The 20,391-nt window shown below is 43.5% G+C and overlaps 1 protein-coding gene across 2 annotated transcripts in view; it reads left to right on the top strand.

Annotated features, from left to right (window-relative positions):
• Positions 1-241: 241 nt before the first annotated feature.
• LOC149364168 (cytochrome P450 3A41-like) overlaps positions 242-20,391 on the top strand; it is a 31,726-nt gene continuing 11,576 nt past the window's right edge. The window contains exons 1-13 of one of the 2 annotated variants that reach the window (XM_089574155.1): positions 244-527; positions 1,768-1,864; positions 4,689-4,741; positions 7,432-7,528; positions 9,677-9,796; positions 10,467-10,555; positions 11,153-11,298; positions 12,229-12,344; positions 13,309-13,399; positions 14,575-14,732; positions 18,247-18,335; positions 18,601-18,738; positions 19,648-19,810. In XM_089574155.1, the coding sequence (XP_089430281.1) occupies positions 475-527; positions 1,768-1,864; positions 4,689-4,741; positions 7,432-7,528; positions 9,677-9,796; positions 10,467-10,555; positions 11,153-11,298; positions 12,229-12,344; positions 13,309-13,399; positions 14,575-14,732; positions 18,247-18,335; positions 18,601-18,738; positions 19,648-19,810 (1,410 nt within the window). In that variant the 5' untranslated portion in view covers positions 244-474. Of the gene's footprint in view, positions 528-1,767; positions 1,865-4,688; positions 4,742-7,431; positions 7,529-9,676; positions 9,797-10,466; positions 10,556-11,152; positions 11,299-12,228; positions 12,345-13,308; positions 13,400-14,574; positions 14,733-18,246; positions 18,336-18,600; positions 18,739-19,647; positions 19,811-20,391 lie in introns of both variants that reach the window. The other variant, XM_089574156.1, reaches the window with a different exon arrangement.

Here is a 20,391-nt window from a genome sequence, read left to right on the forward strand (position 1 = left end):
GCCCAGATTTGATTTATTCTCCCTTTCCCTTTGCCGTCTGAGCCAGTGTGTGACGCTATATTGAGATTGGAGCCAATTACACGCGGCGGGCTAGCCGATCCCTTTCTTCCTCGCTCTCGTCGCTTTGCCCTTGACCGCCAGCGCACGGCTAAACAAAGTGTCCTTCATACCCCGCCAAGCATCGCTCGCAGCTTCGCTCGCTCCCATGAAGGGCGCGACAGTCGCCCTAGCTCTTTTTATCATATCTCTCCTTGCGCTTATCGTGAACTTCGTCGACGTCTGTCCATTTCATTTGTTACTGAAGGAAGAAGGTGCAACGCACGCCCCACGTATTCGGCATTTTCTGGCGCGAGTGTCCGTGTCAAAGCAAGCAAACTGATTTAAATTGTGAACGGGGTTGTTAGCTTACAGAAGTGCCGCAGGGCAAGTTGGTGTTCTGTTCCCTATCAGTGTTCCCTGATTAGGTGGTAAAGAATGCTGTATGCGTTCATCACGAGCCTGGTGTTTGCGGCATCGCTTTTGGTCTGGTAGGTGCATTTGATTTACTTTTTATACGCTCTCTAAGAGGCAGCTTTTACTGTGGGCATCTTGCCACTATGTTGGCTGGTAGGGGAATAAAAATTTTCGTTATTGTTATTATTATTGTTGTTATTGTTATTGTTAGTATTACCACCATCATTATTATTATTTTCCAGAACAAAAACATTTCTTCGCATCTTGGTAAACTTTAAAAAACCTCTGTCTCTCGGCTGCGAGCCGAGGCAGTCCGTTTTTCCCCGCGTTGTTAACGCTTTTGCAGGTCCGACGTTCGTCACCCTCTCTCAATGGTGGTACCAGAAGTGTAAAACCTTCGGGTGTGTTGCGCATGCTTTGAGATAAGATGCGTAACCAGAACCTTAGGTTCGCATTGCCACAAAGAGAGAGACTCAATGACTTTCGCGTTTGCAGATGATTAGCTTGTAATTATTTTGGAGAGTGCAGCATTTTTATTGTGTAGTTAAATGTGCGCAGTTGGAGTTTCGGACCCTATGAAACTATGCTCAGCGCACTAACCGTTGTGCCCACGAGGCAGCACTTGATAGTCGAATGCTCTCGCCAGACTCGGCTCTCCACATTGTTCCGTCCTGTGTTTTTGTATCAGATTTTTAAGAACCCATGCGCAAGATTATCCTCAATTATACCCCATGAACATACCAGTGCGCAGGCAATTTCTTTCGGATTTTCGGATAGGTCTTTTTCGGGAAAATATCCTTGCGAAAGAAGAACCAATTCCTTTGGAAGAAGTTATTTGCGCTGTTTGAGAGTTAAGTTGTGCTAAACCTCATACGATATCATACTTTGCTTCACAGCAATATAAAGACACTTCCTGGCGTAGTATGAATCGACAAACTTCTTGCATATGTTCCATACACACACTCAAACCACGAATAGTAACTATACGTATGAATGCGGAACAATGCAGGAATTTCTGCTCTGTTCGGCTCGATGTGACCAACTTGCTTCGTTTTGCGGCGCGAGATCACCTTTCCTGCAGCATTGGCCTCAGCAGGCGATAGAAATAACAGCGTTTCCTGCAGTGATATTTCACAATAGCAGAATGGGGAATTTTTTTTTCAACCTCAGGTAACCATTAACACCGACCAATTGCGAGTGCGTCTCCTGATAAATATGCATCACAGACGTGTCCGGTTGCTTGTTATCTCATATCTTCAAGTATATTTTTTAGCTTCCAGCTACGAACTACTTTTCACCTCGTTCACATTTTAGGTGGCTGAGAAAGACTTTCACCTTCTGGAGTGATAAGGGAATCGCATATCTTACCTTCTGGCAATACCTCCGCTATGTATACGACGTCCTAACCAAGGTGAGTTAATAACCACACACCGCATGGTTTATAGGAAAGATAAAAATGCAGCTTTAAAAAACGCGGAGCACTTATGTGTACAATCTATGCAAACAGGACGAGGGTTAGTGTTTTGAAGCCAACGTGAACGTCATCGACTGAAGCGAAGTACATTACATGCTCAAGCGTTTCATTCTGAAAGATATACAAATTTCTTTGTGGATTTCCATGTTTAATGGAAGACTATATACCTATTAGGAGAACGCGGTAAGCTAAAATAATTAAAAAAACGCTTCTTTGTTTTTTATAGATATGAAATATATCCATTTTCCTGAATAATTTTCTAAGCCTCACTTGTGTGCGAACATTATTTTTAACGCAAAAATGGCTGTTTTAGAAACCTGAGGGGGTGACCAGCCATGCCCTGTTGAGCACCTATGAGCAACGTGTAACGCTCTTGTGTTAAAAAAATAAAGAGACAGGTGCATTTATTTTTTCCATGTTTAGGAGGATTACTAGTGCCCATCTGGCAGCAACGAGAAGCTTCTTAGCATTTAGCTTTTAAGCAAATTTAACTCTATAAGCTTTCCTACTTGCCTGAAGCTCGTTGTTAACTCTTTCGTGTGACTTTAGTGCGATTTCATGAGCCATAGAAATATTTTTTTTTACTCTGAGCCTCGAGTTTGACAATTAGAAGAATAACTGACGTCGAAGAATTGGTTCTGTACGCTTATCATGCTGCTGAATTCGGGCACAGCGTCTGTATGGTGGCTAGCGTCTTCCGCGAGTAATTATTCTTCAAAACTCTCGTTGTTGGCAGCGCACAAAGACGTGCTTAAGGTAACTTACTGACCGCAGACTTCTCGAATAAAAAAAAAAGAAAAAGAAAAGCTGTCATGGAACGAAAGAACACGCGAATGAGACGGAACAATTTTGTTTCAGAGCGGACTGGAAAGAATGCGCTCATTGGCATTTCGACGCTAAAAATATCTAGGATGAATGCTGCGGTTACCTTTAATTATGGCTGAACTGACCAAGCGGACATTGTCCTGACATCTGATGTTTCGCCAGTATCATACAGTTAGTAATATCGGTCTGATGCTGAGACTCGGAAAGCGAGGTAGCAAATAAAAAAGAAAAGTAGTGACTGTGGTGGTAAGTACCTGGCTAATCGCTGTTGAAGTAATATATCAGCGTGCATTTTTTAATAGAAAGTTTGTAATGATGCAGTTTTTTTTCTCTTCGAAGCCAGCTATCTCGAAACCTCCTTTTTTGCAGAATTTGTCCCTGTTTCTTCCGATCCACAAGTGCTAGATACATTATTTTTGCCTAGTATCTAAGGAATAAAACGGCGAGTGTACAACAAAAAATGATAGAAATTAATGCAGCTAAATATATTTTACAGGAAGATTTGGAGGCTCCAGCAAAGAAACAAACTAAAAGAACAAATTTCTATTAAGAAATAGTTCTTGTTGAGAGAAGACAGCGTGGGAAGCTGGTTACAATGGCACAACTGAGACCGCTTTAAAGGGACACTGAGGAGAAATTGAAGTTGACTTGCATCGACAGAATACCAGCTCCTGATTACAAAAACGCCATTCATACTGACAACAAAGCTCCTGTAACATAGAAAAGAGCAAGAACCAAAATACAGGTATCGCCGCCACAGGCCAAACTCGCAAGTACAAGCTTCATGGCGTCATAGGACAAAACAGTGTTGCTAGAACCAATAGTTCTAGCAACACTAGGACACGAGAAGCTACGAATCACTGAGGCGCAGCAAATGCATGCGCAAATCTCCTTGACGTCGCCAGATGGCGCCACGTACCCGATAGCTACGCGCGCTCCAGCAGCGCCGGGACCAATCAGCGCTTGCTCTCAGCGGTATGGGGGCTCCCGGTATTCCGCTAATGGTAACAAGGTACACGGTATGCTAAAGGCGTCTATTTGCGAGAACTTCGTTGACGACTTCGAGAACGGGATCCATTGTAACGCTGGCAAAACGCCGGTGCAAATGTAAACGAAGCGACGGCCGCAGTAGCCGATAGATGCCTTCAACGTGCGGCCGGCGGTAGCTTTCTTTTCGGCTGCTGCTGGGCCGCACTGCTGGCCGCCAGAAATCACGGAGTCTGCGTTACGTCATGTGAATCTCATGTTTCACGTCACTTAGTTCTGTGTCGTCATAGCAGAATCCCAAGTTTGAATCAGAGCGGCGGGAAAAACTATTTCAACTTCGAATCCAAATTTCTTAGAAATAAATGCATATTTCGCTGCCGGCCAAGTGGCAACAAAGCCATGAAATGCCGAACTATCGGATTTTGCTATAAAAAAATATTAATAGAGCTCTCCTCAGTGCCCCTTTAACACGTATTTATCCGGAGAGAAGGGGTCTCAAACGCTGTCTAAAACACATGAGAGGTATAGGGCCTACCCTGCCTCCATAAGCTGAAACGTATTCTTGCTAATACTGTTCCAACAAAACTTCTTGAGTATTGCAAAGGTGCGACGAGCTACATTACGAAATAGTATGAAGGCATTTACTAAAGACAGGCATAACGGCTTGGAGGTCTGATATAAAGTCACATTTTGAAGGAATGCTGATTGAGCATTTTCTTCGGTAGGGAGCATTATGATGGAACAATGATGTATACAAGCAGTTGGTTGCATTGGCTTCTGGGCCTCCCTCTATTATTTGTTGATAATAAAAGTTTCCTTTCTTTTAGCCCGCGCTGGCAGAGTGCTGACCCCAGTTAACACTTTAGTAACTAAACAACCCAGGAGCGAATTTTTCAGCTACGAAAGATCACCTGGTTGGCTTTTTTTTCCGTATCTTTTGCTCTTTCAGCCATTTTGCGAAGTTGTTCTCAGCAACTACAAACGCTATGGTCGTCTTTATGGGTAAGTGGCAAGCTCCTCCCCTTCGCCTACCATGCTGGCACTCTTCATATACAATGTTACCCCTACCATGCTGGTACTCTTCATATACAATGTAACTCTGTCATAAAACCCGTGCGTTTCGGTAGATCATGGTATGGGGAAACTTAGATCCTGGTACGCTATACCTCTTCAGGTTCCGTAATGTGCGAAAGGCGTCTTGAGTTACCTGTAGCAAGAAGCCTATGGGTCAGAGCTTACTGTAGTTTACGACTGTAATGGCCTGCACTAGCATTTCAACCCAGATAATACACACTCAAAAATAATGTAAAATAGGTAGCGGAAAAATGCCGCTTGAAGAAACTAGCGACCCTAAAAGAGGTTGAATTCTTGAAAATACCTTTTTTTATCATTCTGCCCATTTTATACTTGTTCAAAAACTTCTGTTTCTGTATTAGAGTGTTTAAAGTTAAAATGTGATCAAGCCCTTATAGGTACGTTTTTATTACTAAATGTTTATCTCTTTTTTTCATGAACTTCTTTAAAATAATTAGCATTCTTCTATTCATTGTACACAGTTTTTCAAGCCACTAGTGCGGTTAAGTTTTTTTTTGTAATAGAGCCGTGCACCGGCCATTTAATATGGCGATATAGTTTCAGCATATCCCTCTATTTGTATACGTGTAGTAATGAATCAAACTTAAACTATTGCTATTGAATATGTATGAATTAGAGTGCTTTGTTTCTAAATATTGTCTTCGTAGGCGCTGAAAGATCTAAGTAGGTAAATTGTTGCTTTTGCTCACTGTTTTCGGAGCAGCAGAACATGCTGCAGAAAAGTCCGGCAATTTTGAGCCATATAGAAAACGAGAGCTGTGTACAACTATTTAAAATTTGCTTGATTAATAAAGAAATAAATTTCGCACCTTGTTTTAGATGGCCTTCAACGCACCTTTATAAGCCACATGCATGCGTAAGGATGCCCGTAACCACTGGAATTTTTCAGTTATCAAGGTTGAAATCAGGCGTAAACTTCAATCCATTCTATTGAAGGACAGTATAAAAAAATACAGTAATGAGGTGTTTTTTGCCAGCTTTTAAATATACGAAGGTATAGTTGGCAGTTTCATCAACCATATAAGTGCCTACTTGCTCGATACCTATTGGATCTGAGCAGCCATATCTCCAAAGCTGAAGTGTATTCTTTCATCAAGATTTCATCGAAATGCTGCGAAGTTTAAGTATCTATCGTGTACTCCCGATGACCAACGGAGTTTAAAGTTCTACAGAAGTTTAAAGATTTTTTCGTCTCACTTGTTGGCTGCAGGGGCGGCCGATTTAAATGTTTGGCATGATTGCATTCATGAGAATGGCATGCACCATTTTGCAAAGAAAAAAAAGCACCTTTTTTTTTTCCTTTGCGAAAGTAGATAAGTATACCACTGCTAATTATCTGCTAATATGTTCCCCTTGCATTGCAACTGGTAGCAGCGAATGGCGGTATATTTTGAGGAGGGCATTTAAGGCGCTCAGCTTTCTTAACTGATAACCGATAACGACTCGCTTTATTCAGCGCGCTGTCCCTTCCACGATGCCACCAGGCAGCCTTATTTTAGTGACAAGTACATACAAACAGCGCTAAACAACAGGACCAGAAAGAGGAGGAGGCAAATACGGCGCTGAACTTACAACTGAGTTTATTTGAAGGAAAAATTTCTATATATACATACAAAAATGGGCACACGTGCGCACAGTCATACATCAAAGTAGAGACAAAATCAACAAGCCACGACAATCGCACGTGTTGTACCTGCCTCCAAGCTACCTTTGTTCAGCAATGTCATTTCTTTCGTTTGCAAAGCTAAAGAAGTTTTGCTAACGCAACCATTCGATTTTCAAGTGATGTGGAATGCTTCGGCGACTTCTCTTCTAGTCTTGTCAGTATGAAGAAATAACAATTCTGTATCGTCATAGAATGGCATGCATTTGCATACACTGCAATGACTTGCCAAGTTCGTGTCTTTTTTTCTGCAATGAATCGGCATGCTCCATAAGCCTAACATTAATGCAACGGCCTGTCTTGCCTAAGTAAGTGCGACCACATGATAAAGGGATTTGGTATACAACCCCCATTTTGCAATTAACGAACTTATTCACATGGTTCACCTTGCAGACAGACTTCCGTTTGGTACCTTCCTGCTTTCTCTGAACTGCTGCTCCTAACTTACCCAGCTTATTGGGAGCAGAAAAAACAACCCTCACGCCATACTTGGCCCCTACCATTTTAAAACGATCCGACAACGCGTGCACATGAGGCATGACAACAATTTTTTCCCCTCAGCATTTTCTTTGGGCTGACCCGCAAGTTGGGCCAACCCGCAAGTTTACTTGCAAGTTGTAGCTTCAACGTCCGCATCCAACATACGGTGCTGAGAGAGCTTATGATAACGCAGTGTGAATGAGGGAAAAAAGAACCTGAGGTAAATTTGCTACCTTGCAGAGTGAAGCGCTACCATGCAATCATCTTGAAGCGTTGGGAGTTGTATGACACGAAATGCAATGCTTTTTTTTATTATGAACACTCAAGCTAGTTCTGCAGACAAACACAATGCAGTCCATCATCACCCAATACTAATCTTCATAGCAATAATTAGATTTAGCTAAAATACTTTTCGTTTTTCATTCAAGACAAAACAAGTTTTTCTTTTTCACAGGTCCTACCAAGGCACCACGCCAACACTTGTGGTGGCTGACCCAGAGATGCTACGGGACATTTTCGCCACGCAGTTCAAGAAATTCTCCGATAGATCGGTAAGTGTAATGGGAAAAAAGCCGGAGGTCTGGCCTCAGTGTGCACATGCAAGAAATGTATGTGGTTTGACAGGCCTTTTTATCGAATAAAGCGAAACTTTAGAAAAAGGTGTCCCATGTCAGCCTTCGCGTGTCTAGCTATTTCTTATTAGTTATTAGTAAAAAAAAACAGTGCTGGGAAGCAGTGCAAACCAGTAACATTCATAATATACTATGGCACGTCTCCAACGAAAACTTTTTAAATTATAAACCCAACGCTTAGAAGCCGCCTGTGCTCCTTCTTCAGGAATGAGTGGGTGCCGTGACTAGCGTATTTAAGTATACATGGTGGGGCAGCAAGGGGCCGAAAGGAGGAATGCGGGAGATGTGAAGGGTGCGGGAGGGGAAGAGGATGTTGTTGCTGCCTCAAAAAAGGTTGCGCATTACCGCCGTGGGGGACTGGCCAGAGTTTGAAGAAACACTGGAGGCTAAAGATGTGCGGTGATAATCGCTGGCTCCTTTTATTCTTCTGTCGGCTGCAGAACGAAGTCCCTGCATGTATACAGGTGGAAGGTTTTCCTTTGTGTGGTTGGACATTGATTGAGGTCGTTCTAATGAGCGAAGATTCGACTGGGTGCCTTTTTTGGTAATCTGTTTTGGTTCCGAGGGTGGTGGTTTCTCCGAAGTTGACTCTACATTCTGCAGCTTCAGAATGTCGGCTTCCGTACTGCGCTCAAGAGAAGTTACGGACGTCGTTTTTGTGTTGCCAAATTTGTGTTGAGTCTAATATCATCTGCCGACGACTCGGGTTAAGCTCTGATTGAGGTTAAACTGATCTGATCGGTTCACGCCTCAGATAGAATTTGATGAAGACCACGATGTGCAATGCACAGCGCGAGAGTGTGTTGCAGTTTAACATGAGGTGTGACAGGCTGCGGCGATAGCATCCTGCTCTCGAGCAGTGGTCAGCGAAGCTGATCTGTTCTCACTGGCGTGGGTTCAAATCCCAGTCACGCCAATATTTATTTATCCAAGGTCAAGAGGAATCGGCTTTTGCAGCTTTGATCATGAAGCAGAGCTCTTTCGTTCTAGCAGAAAATCGCTGCTGCAATGAGAGCGGTGACGTGCCACAGCAGCAATACGCTTATCGTTGGAATTACAGTATGAAAAAAAAAAAACATTGAGGTTCTAAGCGTGTTACGGTTCGTAGAAGACAAGGGCACCAGTCTAATCTCTAGACTTGGCGCTCAGGTATCTCAATGGAGAGCAGGTGATACCCACAGGGGTACCGATTACATGTGTCTCAAACGAAGTCTCTTGTTTCATTGAGCTGGTACAGCCTTGCTTCTTCTGGGCCACATTGCTTTGCTCGTAATGCGTCCACAGCGTCCCAAATCTCCTGAAGGTAAGAAGGTTTTTGGTCCTGCTCCCTCCGATGCGTAGGAGTTCTGTTAGTGCTACAGGAGCGCCACAATCGTGCTTAGAAGCAAACCCACTGGGCTCTAAACTTTTTGACAAAGGCTGTACATCCTTTTTTGACAAGCACGTTGCCACGCACAACTGGCAAGAAGTATGTTGTGAGTAGTCCTCTCCATACCTCCGACTCTATGAGGCCGCCAAAAAAGGTTTATGACCCCATGACAGTCAGTCATAGGAGCAAATCGTGCTACAGGATAAGGAGCGACGAGAGGCCTGCCATTGGAACTAAATCTTGCGCTAAAGGATGCAGTCGGACTTTGCTGCGGCCTGAACTTACAGCAAAGCGATGTCGTCTAGCCTACATCAAAGTAGAGGATAGATATGCGAATACTTTGTGCGCTGCTCAGTGCGATGCCGGTGTTTGCTACGGTTGTCCAATCTACTCAACCTTGTCCGATAGAGGGCTGAACGACACTAGGAAACAAGTTATTTTAACACGGAGGCGATAGCGGTTGTCTTTCGCTTTCTGAAAGCATTAGGCCATGTAGAATAAAGGTGCGTCTGCTGAATGAGCTCTATGCGCTCGTTTAGGCAAAGAAAGAAGCACATGGAGTCGACCGTTAAGCCTACCTAAATGAATGCGATGCATGTGCCGCCAAGGCTGCAGTGCCAAGAAAAACGGAGCAATTGTGCACTGTCGTTTTAAGGTCTCTAAATTTTTTCTTCCTTACTGGTTTAATATACCTGCAGGAGTTTCAATTTGTTGGCAGTGAGGTTTGGCGAAAGTCCATCTTAAACCTGTCCGGCGAAGAGTGGAAAAAAGCCAGGAGCGTTTTCACTCGGGAAGTCACCACGACGAGGCTAAGAACGGTAAGAAGTTATGTGAGGTGCAGCTCTCTGGTATTCCTGTCTTGAAATGCAAAGCAGACGACAACGGAATGCCCTTGATCTTAGACTCCATACCGCTCAGAGATTTGCGTTTCGTAATGTTAGTTGATTGCTTTTTTATTTACGGACATGCGCCATTTCAACAGCGCAAATTTATTTACTGACATTCGCAACAGCGCATATGAACAGGCTTTATGGTCACAAGAGGTCGAAGGTAGCCGTACTGTACGGAACAAAATAACACCAATTCCATTTATTATACGAACTAGAAGATATGATAACATGACAGTTGATTAGGGGACATATTGTCGTAACAAATTAAAGGTAGCTGTAACCGCAAGGAGGAAAATAAAACTAGTTGCAGATATTAGGTAAAATATCGGATAACATGAAAATAATTATGGTTCAAAACATGAAGGGCCGTTGCTTGGGAGTCGCATAACAGGACAAAAGCAAGAAGAAATTGAAGCTGTTAATCTTACTTTCATCTCCAGTCAAGTGGTAGGTTTTCGACGACGTGCAAGTTCTATGAAAAGACAAAATGTACGCTAACTGTACTCGTCACAGTGACGATCAACTTAAATGGGCGAACTACTATGTTATTGCAGAAGGACGTAAATATATGTATTACGCATGAGCCTGCCCATTTCAGATCGTGGTCAAGGTCAAAACCGCTGCTGAAAGACTGACAACTCGCATCGTCGACGCAGCCACCAAGAACAAGCCTGTAAACATCGGAGAGTGAGTTACTGCCTGTGTACCAAATGCATGACTCATGTTCAAAAAGGTGTGCTCACTTACACTGCCGTAAGAACGGGTTGTGGCTGGACAGCATCTTAGCCTTCTAATTGCAAGCTGCCGAAACGGGTACACGCGCAGGCCTAGCTCGTAAAATCACGGTGACCGGCTTATGTCTCGTGTCATTGGCTGTAGTGGTTAGCTACTGCACAGGCACTTGTGTTCACAAAAGGTGGAGGCAATGTTCGGGGGCCATGTTCTGGTCTCACTTATTGTCTGGTTGTTTCTGTCGTTGTTTTATGATTGTTATCTTAAACTTGTGCGCAGAAAAAAGATGTGGCGAAAAAATCATTAAACAACGCATCTCAATAGTATATTCCGAAAATTCGACTCTCTCAGCAGGTGGCTCTAAATCTCAGAGAACGGTCTGCGGGGAGAGGAATAGCATCCTTCTACAAGATATCCCGGAAAATGAGCCACAGCGCTCAGTTGACTTCGATTTCGGTTCACACGCCAGCAGCAGTTCTGGGATCGAAACAATCTAGCACCAGCAGAAGCGGCGTTGTGTAGTAAAAATAAAAATAAAAAGTCTTGTTCCAGGCTTGTTCACCATACGGCACTGGATATTACGGCTGCTTTGAACTACAGCATTGAGTTGGACAGCAAGAATGAACCAAACCATGCGTTAATTAAGTGCCTTGAAGGCTTATACGTGACTGATGCCGGATGGAAAGCACTGATGCTATGTAAGTAATAACTTGATACTTCTATGCAGAAGGCATTGGCAGTTATTATCCGATATACTTTTACTTGTGTTTACTATTCTATAGTCGGCCCATTACCATACTCGAAATCGAAAAAAACCTGGGAGATATTCGTAGTGATAAATAAGTAATGTATCCTGCCGCCTCAGGTAGTAGCTGCCAAGGCGGTTGAGCAGTAACATCGGCTTTTTCCTTACGGTTAAAATAAAACGGGCACCGTGAATAATGAGAAATTGCATTTTATTCGAAGAAGAAAGTACTTATGAACCTTTAACTGCATTGTAAAAGAATCCATTTTAAATGCATATCCAGTTTACATTTCATTTGGAGTGACGCCTGTGCGAAGGCACTATCATGCGGAAGGAGTAAGTTGCCAGTCAAAAAAACCACAAGGTTGCAGCTCCACACTTTCTCGATAGTTTTCGCTACTAGCTGCAAGTATCAGTTAACCATTGGCAGCATCATGCAAATATCGACGTCCGGTCCCCATTGGCCAATGATCCGGTCGCTTCCCACGGACGCTTGAAAGCCGCGACTACGTCACCGAACAGAAGTGAGCAATGCAAAATACCAGATGCATCCGAAGACGAAAACTTATAATGGATCCTTGCAAAGTACGACCCCGGGAAAGATGATAGGCAGTTCTCAAGAGGGCTTGTCAGTATAAAGCTGCTGTAAGGTGCTTCAAAGGGATATTTTGTTCGGCGCAATTAATGGCAGGATAGCTAGCACTCAAGAATTCTGTGCTCAACTCTTCTTTCCGAAGATGCGCTTGTCATCCTCTCAAAAAATATCCCATGCCGTTATCAAATGCCCATAATGATTATAATGAAGGTGACTATAAAATGTCTTCTACTTTCAGCAATTAACGTGGAAGTAACAAAATTCTGCTTTCTGGTGCTGTTTCCGCAGTCCTCATGCCGAATGTTTACAAGATGGTGCAACCTGATTACCCAACGAAATCGAGCACAGATGTGTTCAAAGCTTACGTCTCACACTTTATAGAAGAGAGGAAGGCACATAACAAGGTAACTAAGCAAGACATTTTGAATAGTATATGCAATGCTTGATTAGTGAACTTCTGCCTTGTTCTCAGGATGTGAAAAGCTATATAGAGGACGTCCTGAGCTTTTATGAAGATTTCAAAATAACCTGGTTCTAATGAAATTCTTGCATAAAATAAAGAAAGTGGCAGGCAATTTAGCGTGGTTAGGATAAATGGGGATTAGGTGCGCTAGCACTTCGGTTTTCACTTTGGCTTCGATTCTAGGCTCAGTTTTCAATGTCAAGCAGTCTTTAAAGAAAGTTCGGCGAAGTATGACTCAGGATTCACGGTAAAGCTATGACGCAGTAGCGTTTATGGGTGATTGCCCATATATGCGCAACTGATCATTCTCTACTGAACATTCATAGATCCCTTGGAGTTCTCATACTAGCCCTGGCGATGTGGTGCAGCGGTTAAGCGATGCTCCACTGCCCTGCGGTTGCAGGCGCTGCTACCTTTGGGGCTTGTGAGACCCTGGTCGCTTTGCCCAAGCAACCTAAAGGTCACTGAGAGCAAAATATCTAGCTCCTTAACGAACTTTGTTTCGTCTATACCGGTCACTGAGAGGCTTCGGACAGACTAACAGGGCCGAAGTTTCAGATTGGGGTTTTTAAGGCTAGCGCACTAATAAAAGTGAAGGGAAAAAACCGGTTGCTTTAAACACTATTTGCATGTTCAAACAGGCAAGAAGTTTATAAGACAGCGTTAAATTCAGGCAAGATTTTCTACTTCGTACAAAAGTCGCTCGGTCAACCTCAACCTCTTTGAAGTCTTTTATTAAACATCTAATGCCATAAGAACATAAAAAAACTGATTTTCGATTAGACAGTTGTTTAGTGTTGTCATGTAGACGAGAGCTACATGCAAATTGCCTACTATGCCGTTGTTAGTCAAGGGTTTTACTTGAGGTTGTTGTGTGTTCTGCATCTTTACGTGTCGGCTTTCAGGAAGAAGACGACTTCCTACAAGCATTTATGAACGCGGACTACGACTGGGAGGAAGGTGGAGAGAAGAAGCCCGACAATGCCGAAAAGAAAAGTGAGACTTGGTTATCACGAAACTATTAAAGAGCCCGTGGTTCCTAAGGGGTGCTTATCGTATACAGTGGCAGTGAAACTCCTAAAGCATACGCCCTTCATGCCTTCAAATGTTTTCGTCTGTGCACAGAGGCGACTGTGACTCACGCTAACTGGGATGAAGATTAGTCGATTCCTCTATACATGAATTCTGATGCCACATTTATTGGCGCTAGCCTGTACGACTCCGTTCAAAATACCGCATTGACTAACTCATTGCACTACATTACACTTCTGAGAGTAGCTCTGAAGATATATGCGATGTGCTGTAAAACCATGTAACATTTAAGCAAATAGCAACGTAATTATCACCGCTCTCTATTCTGTACTCTCCTGCACGAAAGAAGCTCTAATGCGAGTATTCGGGTGATTCCTTTGATATGCTTTTCTGCTGTGATGTATTTGGACGAGCTGCACGAAATTAGTTAAGCGGAAGTACACAGAACACAAGCGAGTCTTAAATATGCTTGTATAGTGTCGTTGATGTTAAAGATGAACTAGGTTTAGGTTTATAGGGTTTAAAACGACTCAGGCTATGAGGGGCGCCCTAATAGAGGATAGGAAATTCCGGCCACTTAGAATTCTGCTACATGCGCTAAAATCACACAATAAACGGGGGTGCTGTTTAAGACGCAGTTTGTGTTAATGTTTGAAATTTTCATTCTTTGGGATGTTGGTTCACTAGCCAGAAAAAATCGCTCTCCTCCACGCCGATAACGTAGACCGTGAATTTCGTTGAAATTCGGTGTGCATATGGCGCTAGCATCGTTCACATGTGTGGCATATGAGCAAGAAGAGCTATATTTTTATATGGCTAGCGTAACTAGCAAATGAGTTGGTGAGGCTTGTGCACTGGCTCAGACGTTATGAATTGGCATTTTTGGAGACTTTCTCTGGTTTGTGCAAGGAAGCACCCAAACTCACAGTGAAATTTAGCAGAGTGGTTTGTTGGGCGAGTTGGTTTACCATATTGAAATATACCTGCGCTTAAAAGACACGGACTGAAAGATGGAGACACACACACAAAGCGCTGTTGTGTGTGTCTCTATCTTTCAGTCCGTGTCTTTTAAGCGCAGGTATATTTCAATCACAGTGAAAATGTGTCATTCGTGGATTCTCGTCTCAATGTGTTTTCAGGGATGTCGCTGGATGAGATAACCGCTCAGGGTATAGGCTTCTTCGTTGGCGGCGTGGAGAGCACAAGCTCTACCGTTATTTTCACCACCTACTACTTGGCTCTCCATCCCGAATGCCAAGAAAGAGCAATTGCCGAAGTGGACAACGCACTTTCCGAGGTACCTGAAAAATTTGCGGCTACTGTTGAGTGCTGACAATTTTTCTTTGACGGAGGAAATTATGAGTGAGTACGAAGCCCGTTTCGAAGCTGTGAGCAGTGAACACCAGGAAGAAGGGGTCAGATGAACAGGTAGTTCGTTTTCACTCCTAGACATGAAATATATTGAACAAAATCTTTATTAATCATTCTAATGTGAGTTAATAGTAGGGCTATCTACCAGTGTTTCAGGAGGCTGCCGCGTGAGCTGATTGTTTTAATTCCACTTGCCAGTTGAAGTTATTAGTTTAAAATGAATCGTGCAAAATAGCGGAAAGGTAGTGGTACTCTATGGTGAACCTAAGTATTTTTTATTACAATGTCAGACGTTAACAGAACTTAGATCTCCAGTGCAGCCATATTCATCCAGTTAAATGGAAATATTCCTTCACACAATGCAATTGCTTCAAAAGGGTGGAGACACACTTCTTCTTCACAAGGATGGAGACCTTTAAAAGGGTGGAGACACCAAAATTTAAGCTAAAATGCATCTGAATTCAGCTCTAGAGTCCATAAATGCTCTTTCACATGATCGAGCCCAATCGCTTGTGTCATAGTTAATGACGCAGGAGCTTTTGAACAAAATAAGGGAACACTAGCGACGTCACAGCACAGCAACCTGGCCTACTGTGTGCGGTGACTAGTGACGTTGGCGGTCGATGTGCCAGTCGGTGGATACCGTTGTTGACGCACCAGCATCGGCGGCCAAACGATACCTTAACGACGATGACTCGACGACCAGGGTAGCTACTCTTATCTTTATATTATCTCGTTTACAAACTGGTTACAAAAGCGTATAAACTTCATATCTTCACACACCGGCACTCACTAGCGGTAATGAAGTAGAGTTGTAGGCCTGAAATGAGCAATCGCTTGCATCCCGGGACGCATATACAATGAGCCGGAAGCGCCTCTGCTAGGCGATGTGACCCGGTCTGCAGAACAGAATTGCAACTAGGTGCCTTGCAGCAATCAGTGTCTGTTGTGAACAACAAACCAGACTATCTTAATTACTTAATTTGGGCGGAATATTATATTGCATAAATTAATCTAATATCAAGTATTGAACACATCGGATCTAGAAAAAATGAGCAAGAAATGCCTATCCTATGCTGTCCCAATGACCCGGCTGTCATGCCCATTCATCGGCTTTTGATGCGTAGTTATCTCACTGCGTCAATAAGTCAACAAGAAGAGAATAGAGAATAGTTTATTTGACATAAGCAGAACGAAGCTTGTATTTCATGCCGACCGAACGAACAGTCGTTATCTGCGCACGTGCACCTATGTTAAATAAAACTACAGCTGAGGTACTGGTCGTCTTCATCGGCGCTTTCCCGGGGGTACGTTACGCACGTGCGGCAAAGGCTGCATTTTGCAGTATTATCCTCTATCAGAAATTTAGCGATTACACGGACGGCTTGTTAAACAACGGCAGAAGACAGTGGGCAGCCGATAGCGAAATCAGAAGACACGGGATCCGGAGCAATCTCGCGGCGCGGCGGTGGACGGGGAGAAGTGAAGACGTTGACTACTGTTAGTAGGTACGGCGAGTGAGGCATTGTAGCATTGTGACGTGACAAAAGATCGGCCGACTACGGCTTGAGTGCTCCTGCCTAGGCTAAGGGCCACCAAAAACTACGTCCGCCAAGAATTGACGTCGACGTAGCGTGATAAAATATAAATACAAAGCAGAAACGCCCATGTGTAGGAAACTTCCTATCAATGCCATTGTTCAGCCAATCCAACTCCTGCGTCAATTCCGCCTATACAGGCTGAAGGTAGGCCAACTGGAGCATCGTATGGCTACCTCGGGGACGGTATTAAAGAGAAGAAAAAAATTCCGCCGGCGAAAATAGAGAAACTTCGTTTCCCCAGTGCCACACACAATTCACGATTACCGCAGCACCTCAAGCAACTTGCAGAATTTTCATCTTTAAACATCAGTTTTTTCTCCAGTCACCAGGTGTTGTGAAGTAGTTGAAGGTGAATGTGACTGGCGTTCCCTACCCATGGCACACCAATCAAATTTCTCAAATCGCTTCCAAATCAGAGCCCTTGATTAAATCACTGCAGTACGCAGTAGCTTCTCTTTCAGTGCTCCACTTGTCTCGCGCCCACCACGCTTCTGCTTCCACTTTTAATATTTTGCCAAACCTGAAAGCACTCAATCACTGTCCTTGCAGGCCATGTCCGCTTGCCCCTCGTTATCTACATTTTAAATGCTGCCTATTAAATTTGAGTTGACGTGTTCTTTCCACTGAGCTGCTGAGCTGCTCGACGGTCTATTCGCTTGGTAGAATCGCGAATTTTTCAGCGGCGAGGGCGAGTTTATGATGCCTATCCTCATTCGCTACAACTGAGTGGCACGGCAAATTTGTACGCTATCTGACAGGAATTATGATTGCCGTACTGCATAATCTGGCGGTAGAAACGCCGTCTTTCGCAATCAGCAAGCGTTTACTATATATCTGCATCCGTTATAAGTGAGCTGGATTGCATTCGTGTTTTCCTTCCCTCAGAGTTTGATGAAGATACTGCAGACAAAAATTCATTTAGCGGATGTAAAGCGGGATGATTTAAGTAATAGGACGGTTATGTCATTATCTTTTTTTCACGTTATTTTTCCCATCAGACAACATGAGCGCACGTAACTACTGGCGTATCTTTCATAAAGTGAGAACTGGAAGAACTTGGCACAGTTCTTCCTTGGCTTAATTTGTTTCATCATGTCGCTTTACCGCCCATGTTTGCTGACATTTCAAAAAACGCCGATATGTAAGAGCTGTGTACGAGAGTAGACGACGTGCGGATCACAACGCATGGGGCCTACGCGGGCAGGCTTGCTGCTTTTCGATGGTTCTGGCATAATAAGGCAACTGGGCGGTTGCCCGGTATCTATAATACAGTGCATTATTCACTGCGCTTATATTAATCTCCAAGCATGTGCTATGCATTCCGGTGTAGTGAGCAAAGTTTGAAACATGGAACGTGCAAACCAACGATGTGGTGTCTCCATCCTTTTAGGAAATGTTGCAAATTACGTTCACTTAAACGACTTAGTATGAACTAAAAAGTCGTTCACTTCTGTCTAAACACTGCCCATCTTCTGGTATTGCTCTCAGGAAGTATCTGGTACCTAAAGAAAGAAATAACTGCAAAATTGTAAATTTTCAGCAGAGCACTCTCCAGTTGACAACATAATACGGTTGTCCAATGAATGAAAACAAAGATAAACCACACTAAACGACAACCAGAGTTCATACACCAAATTTTCCACGAAGGCTCGAGCCCCCTGAGGCCTGTCAAAATCGAAACATTTCGAGTTTAATCTTGCATTGTTTATGCGAGATGAAGACGGGGTGCCAAAGTTGTGCGTAGATCAGGTAACACGACAAATCGAAAATACGGGAGCTAATAAACATTTCATGGAGTGGTGAAAAAGCCCTGCTAACTCTCCACTTTCTCTCTTTCAGGGTGACTTAACGTACGATGCTCTTCAAAAGATGCCCTATCTCGAGGCTTGCATCAAAGAGGCAATTCGCATCTGCACACCCGACCCTATGTGAGAACAGCATGAGCTTCATTTCGCGTTTGTTTTTCAATCTCGCTGGATGAGGTGCGTTACATTAGTAGATTCCGCATCCATATGGTTTATGTGCAAGACACCTGGCGCTACGAAGTGCATGAATGCAGTGTTTATGTACAGAGTCTAGCACTCATATAACAGCAATACTAGCAATACTAGCAATATTGTCTAAGGCCTTCTAGATAAAGAGGTAATGCAGAGAGTAAACTTGAATGCACACTCTTTTCTTTTCATTTCGCAGATTGATTCGGCTTTGCACTGAGAAAACCACAGTGGCCGGTATCCATTTCCAGCCCGGAATGTGTGTTGAGATCCCCATGCAGGCAATTCACCACGACCCCGAACATTACCCCGATCCAGAGAAGTTCAACCCAGAGAGGTGGGCATGAATGATATTGCAAAAGTACAAATCCGAGCTGTCGGCTTGTTATCGGTACCTTTATTAGAACCGTCACATATAGTGAATTCAATTCCAAACTTCTGTTCTGTGTTGGGATGATGTCCCTAGCGAGAGTGCCGTATATTTAGCCAGACAGTGCTGCCTACCTGTGTGGAAATTTCATGGCACCTGCTATTCGCTACTGGTAGAGGCCCCTCATGGATGTCAGAGCGTGTTCACTGAAATATAATACTATATCGACATATATGAGATAAAATTGAAGTTAGTGACGCATTCCTTGGCTGTCAAGTAAAGACTAGTTTCAGTCAACATGTGTACAGGAAATGATGCTTAAAAGGGTCCTAACTACTCCTTGAGCATGGCAAAATAACACGGCCAGGGAGTAAAGTACGTCACCACGAACACATGTGGTAGTACACAGCTGCTAGCTCTTGTAAACGGGCGAGAAATAAGCGCTGTATTGTACCTGATAGCGCAGTGGTGAACTGGCCAAAAAACCTAACAAATTATGTGAAATCGTCACATGACGATTGTTTGCACTATCCATAGCCGCCGTCTGTTACAAATCTTTAATTGCAACCACAGGCGCCAAAGTGTACTTGTAGAAAATATAACTATCAGCGAATAGGTAAACAAGTTGCCAGTTAGCAAGATTCACTTGTTTCTTATGTCCCATATCACTGGAATTACGGTGCCGTGCAAGGCACATTTGTACCTCAAAACGCCTATTTTCTAGTATAATTTGCTGGCCTCTCTGAAACCCTAGAAACAAATTAGTAAGCATTAGGAGACACCTATGTTTTGCAGCGGATGCAGCCCGTGTGATGATGGTGATGATGATGGTGGTGGAGACGATGACAACGTTTAACATTCAACGTTATTTGACAGGTTTCTCCCTGAGAACAAGGACAGTGTGCGGCCATTCACATTCCTGCCTTTCGGTGCCGGACCGCGAAACTGCGCCGGCATGCGGCTGGGAATGGTGCAGGCCAAGGCGACCCTCGTTTCAATGCTCCGCCACGTCAGATTTGAGGCCTGTCCGGAAACAATGGTAAGTGCACTGTTCACAAAAACGAGTCCTAAATGTTGCGGATGTCACCACCGCAGGCAATGCGGCAAATTGGGCAGTCATTTCTGTGGATAGTTTGCAATCCGCGCCAAAAAATGTTATCCGCGTGTGCACTGCGTTTTTTTTTTGCTATCTGTGGACGCATTCCGTTCAAGGGGAGCAGTTGGTTCTAAAGGTATCTTAAGTTGATGATGGTCTGTCCCAAAATCTGTCCCATGTACCTTTGATGAGATGAGACACCTAAATGACTCTGTTATTGAAATCTCTCCTGATGCTAAATCCCTGGGAGTAATATTTAATGAATTTATGCCTTGAGATCATCACACTGACTACCTGCGTACTAAACTCTCGAAGGCTTTAGGTATGCTAAGGAAGTGTATGTTTTTTCTCCTGATCCACCAAAACCGTCTAACATATGTAGCCCTGTTTGAATCGCATTTGCGCTACTGCCATTTAGTCTGGGGAAATGGCACCATGAAAGCAATGTATAACCTAATAATAATTTAAACAAAGCTCTTCAAGTGATTTCAAAGCAGCCTTATGATGTCCACACATCTCCATTA

This window comes from Amblyomma mixtum, chromosome 2 (assembly GCF_055824585.1).
Source record: "Amblyomma mixtum isolate Tamu chromosome 2, ASM5582458v1, whole genome shotgun sequence".
Lineage (NCBI taxonomy): Eukaryota > Metazoa > Arthropoda > Arachnida > Ixodida > Ixodidae > Amblyomma > Amblyomma mixtum.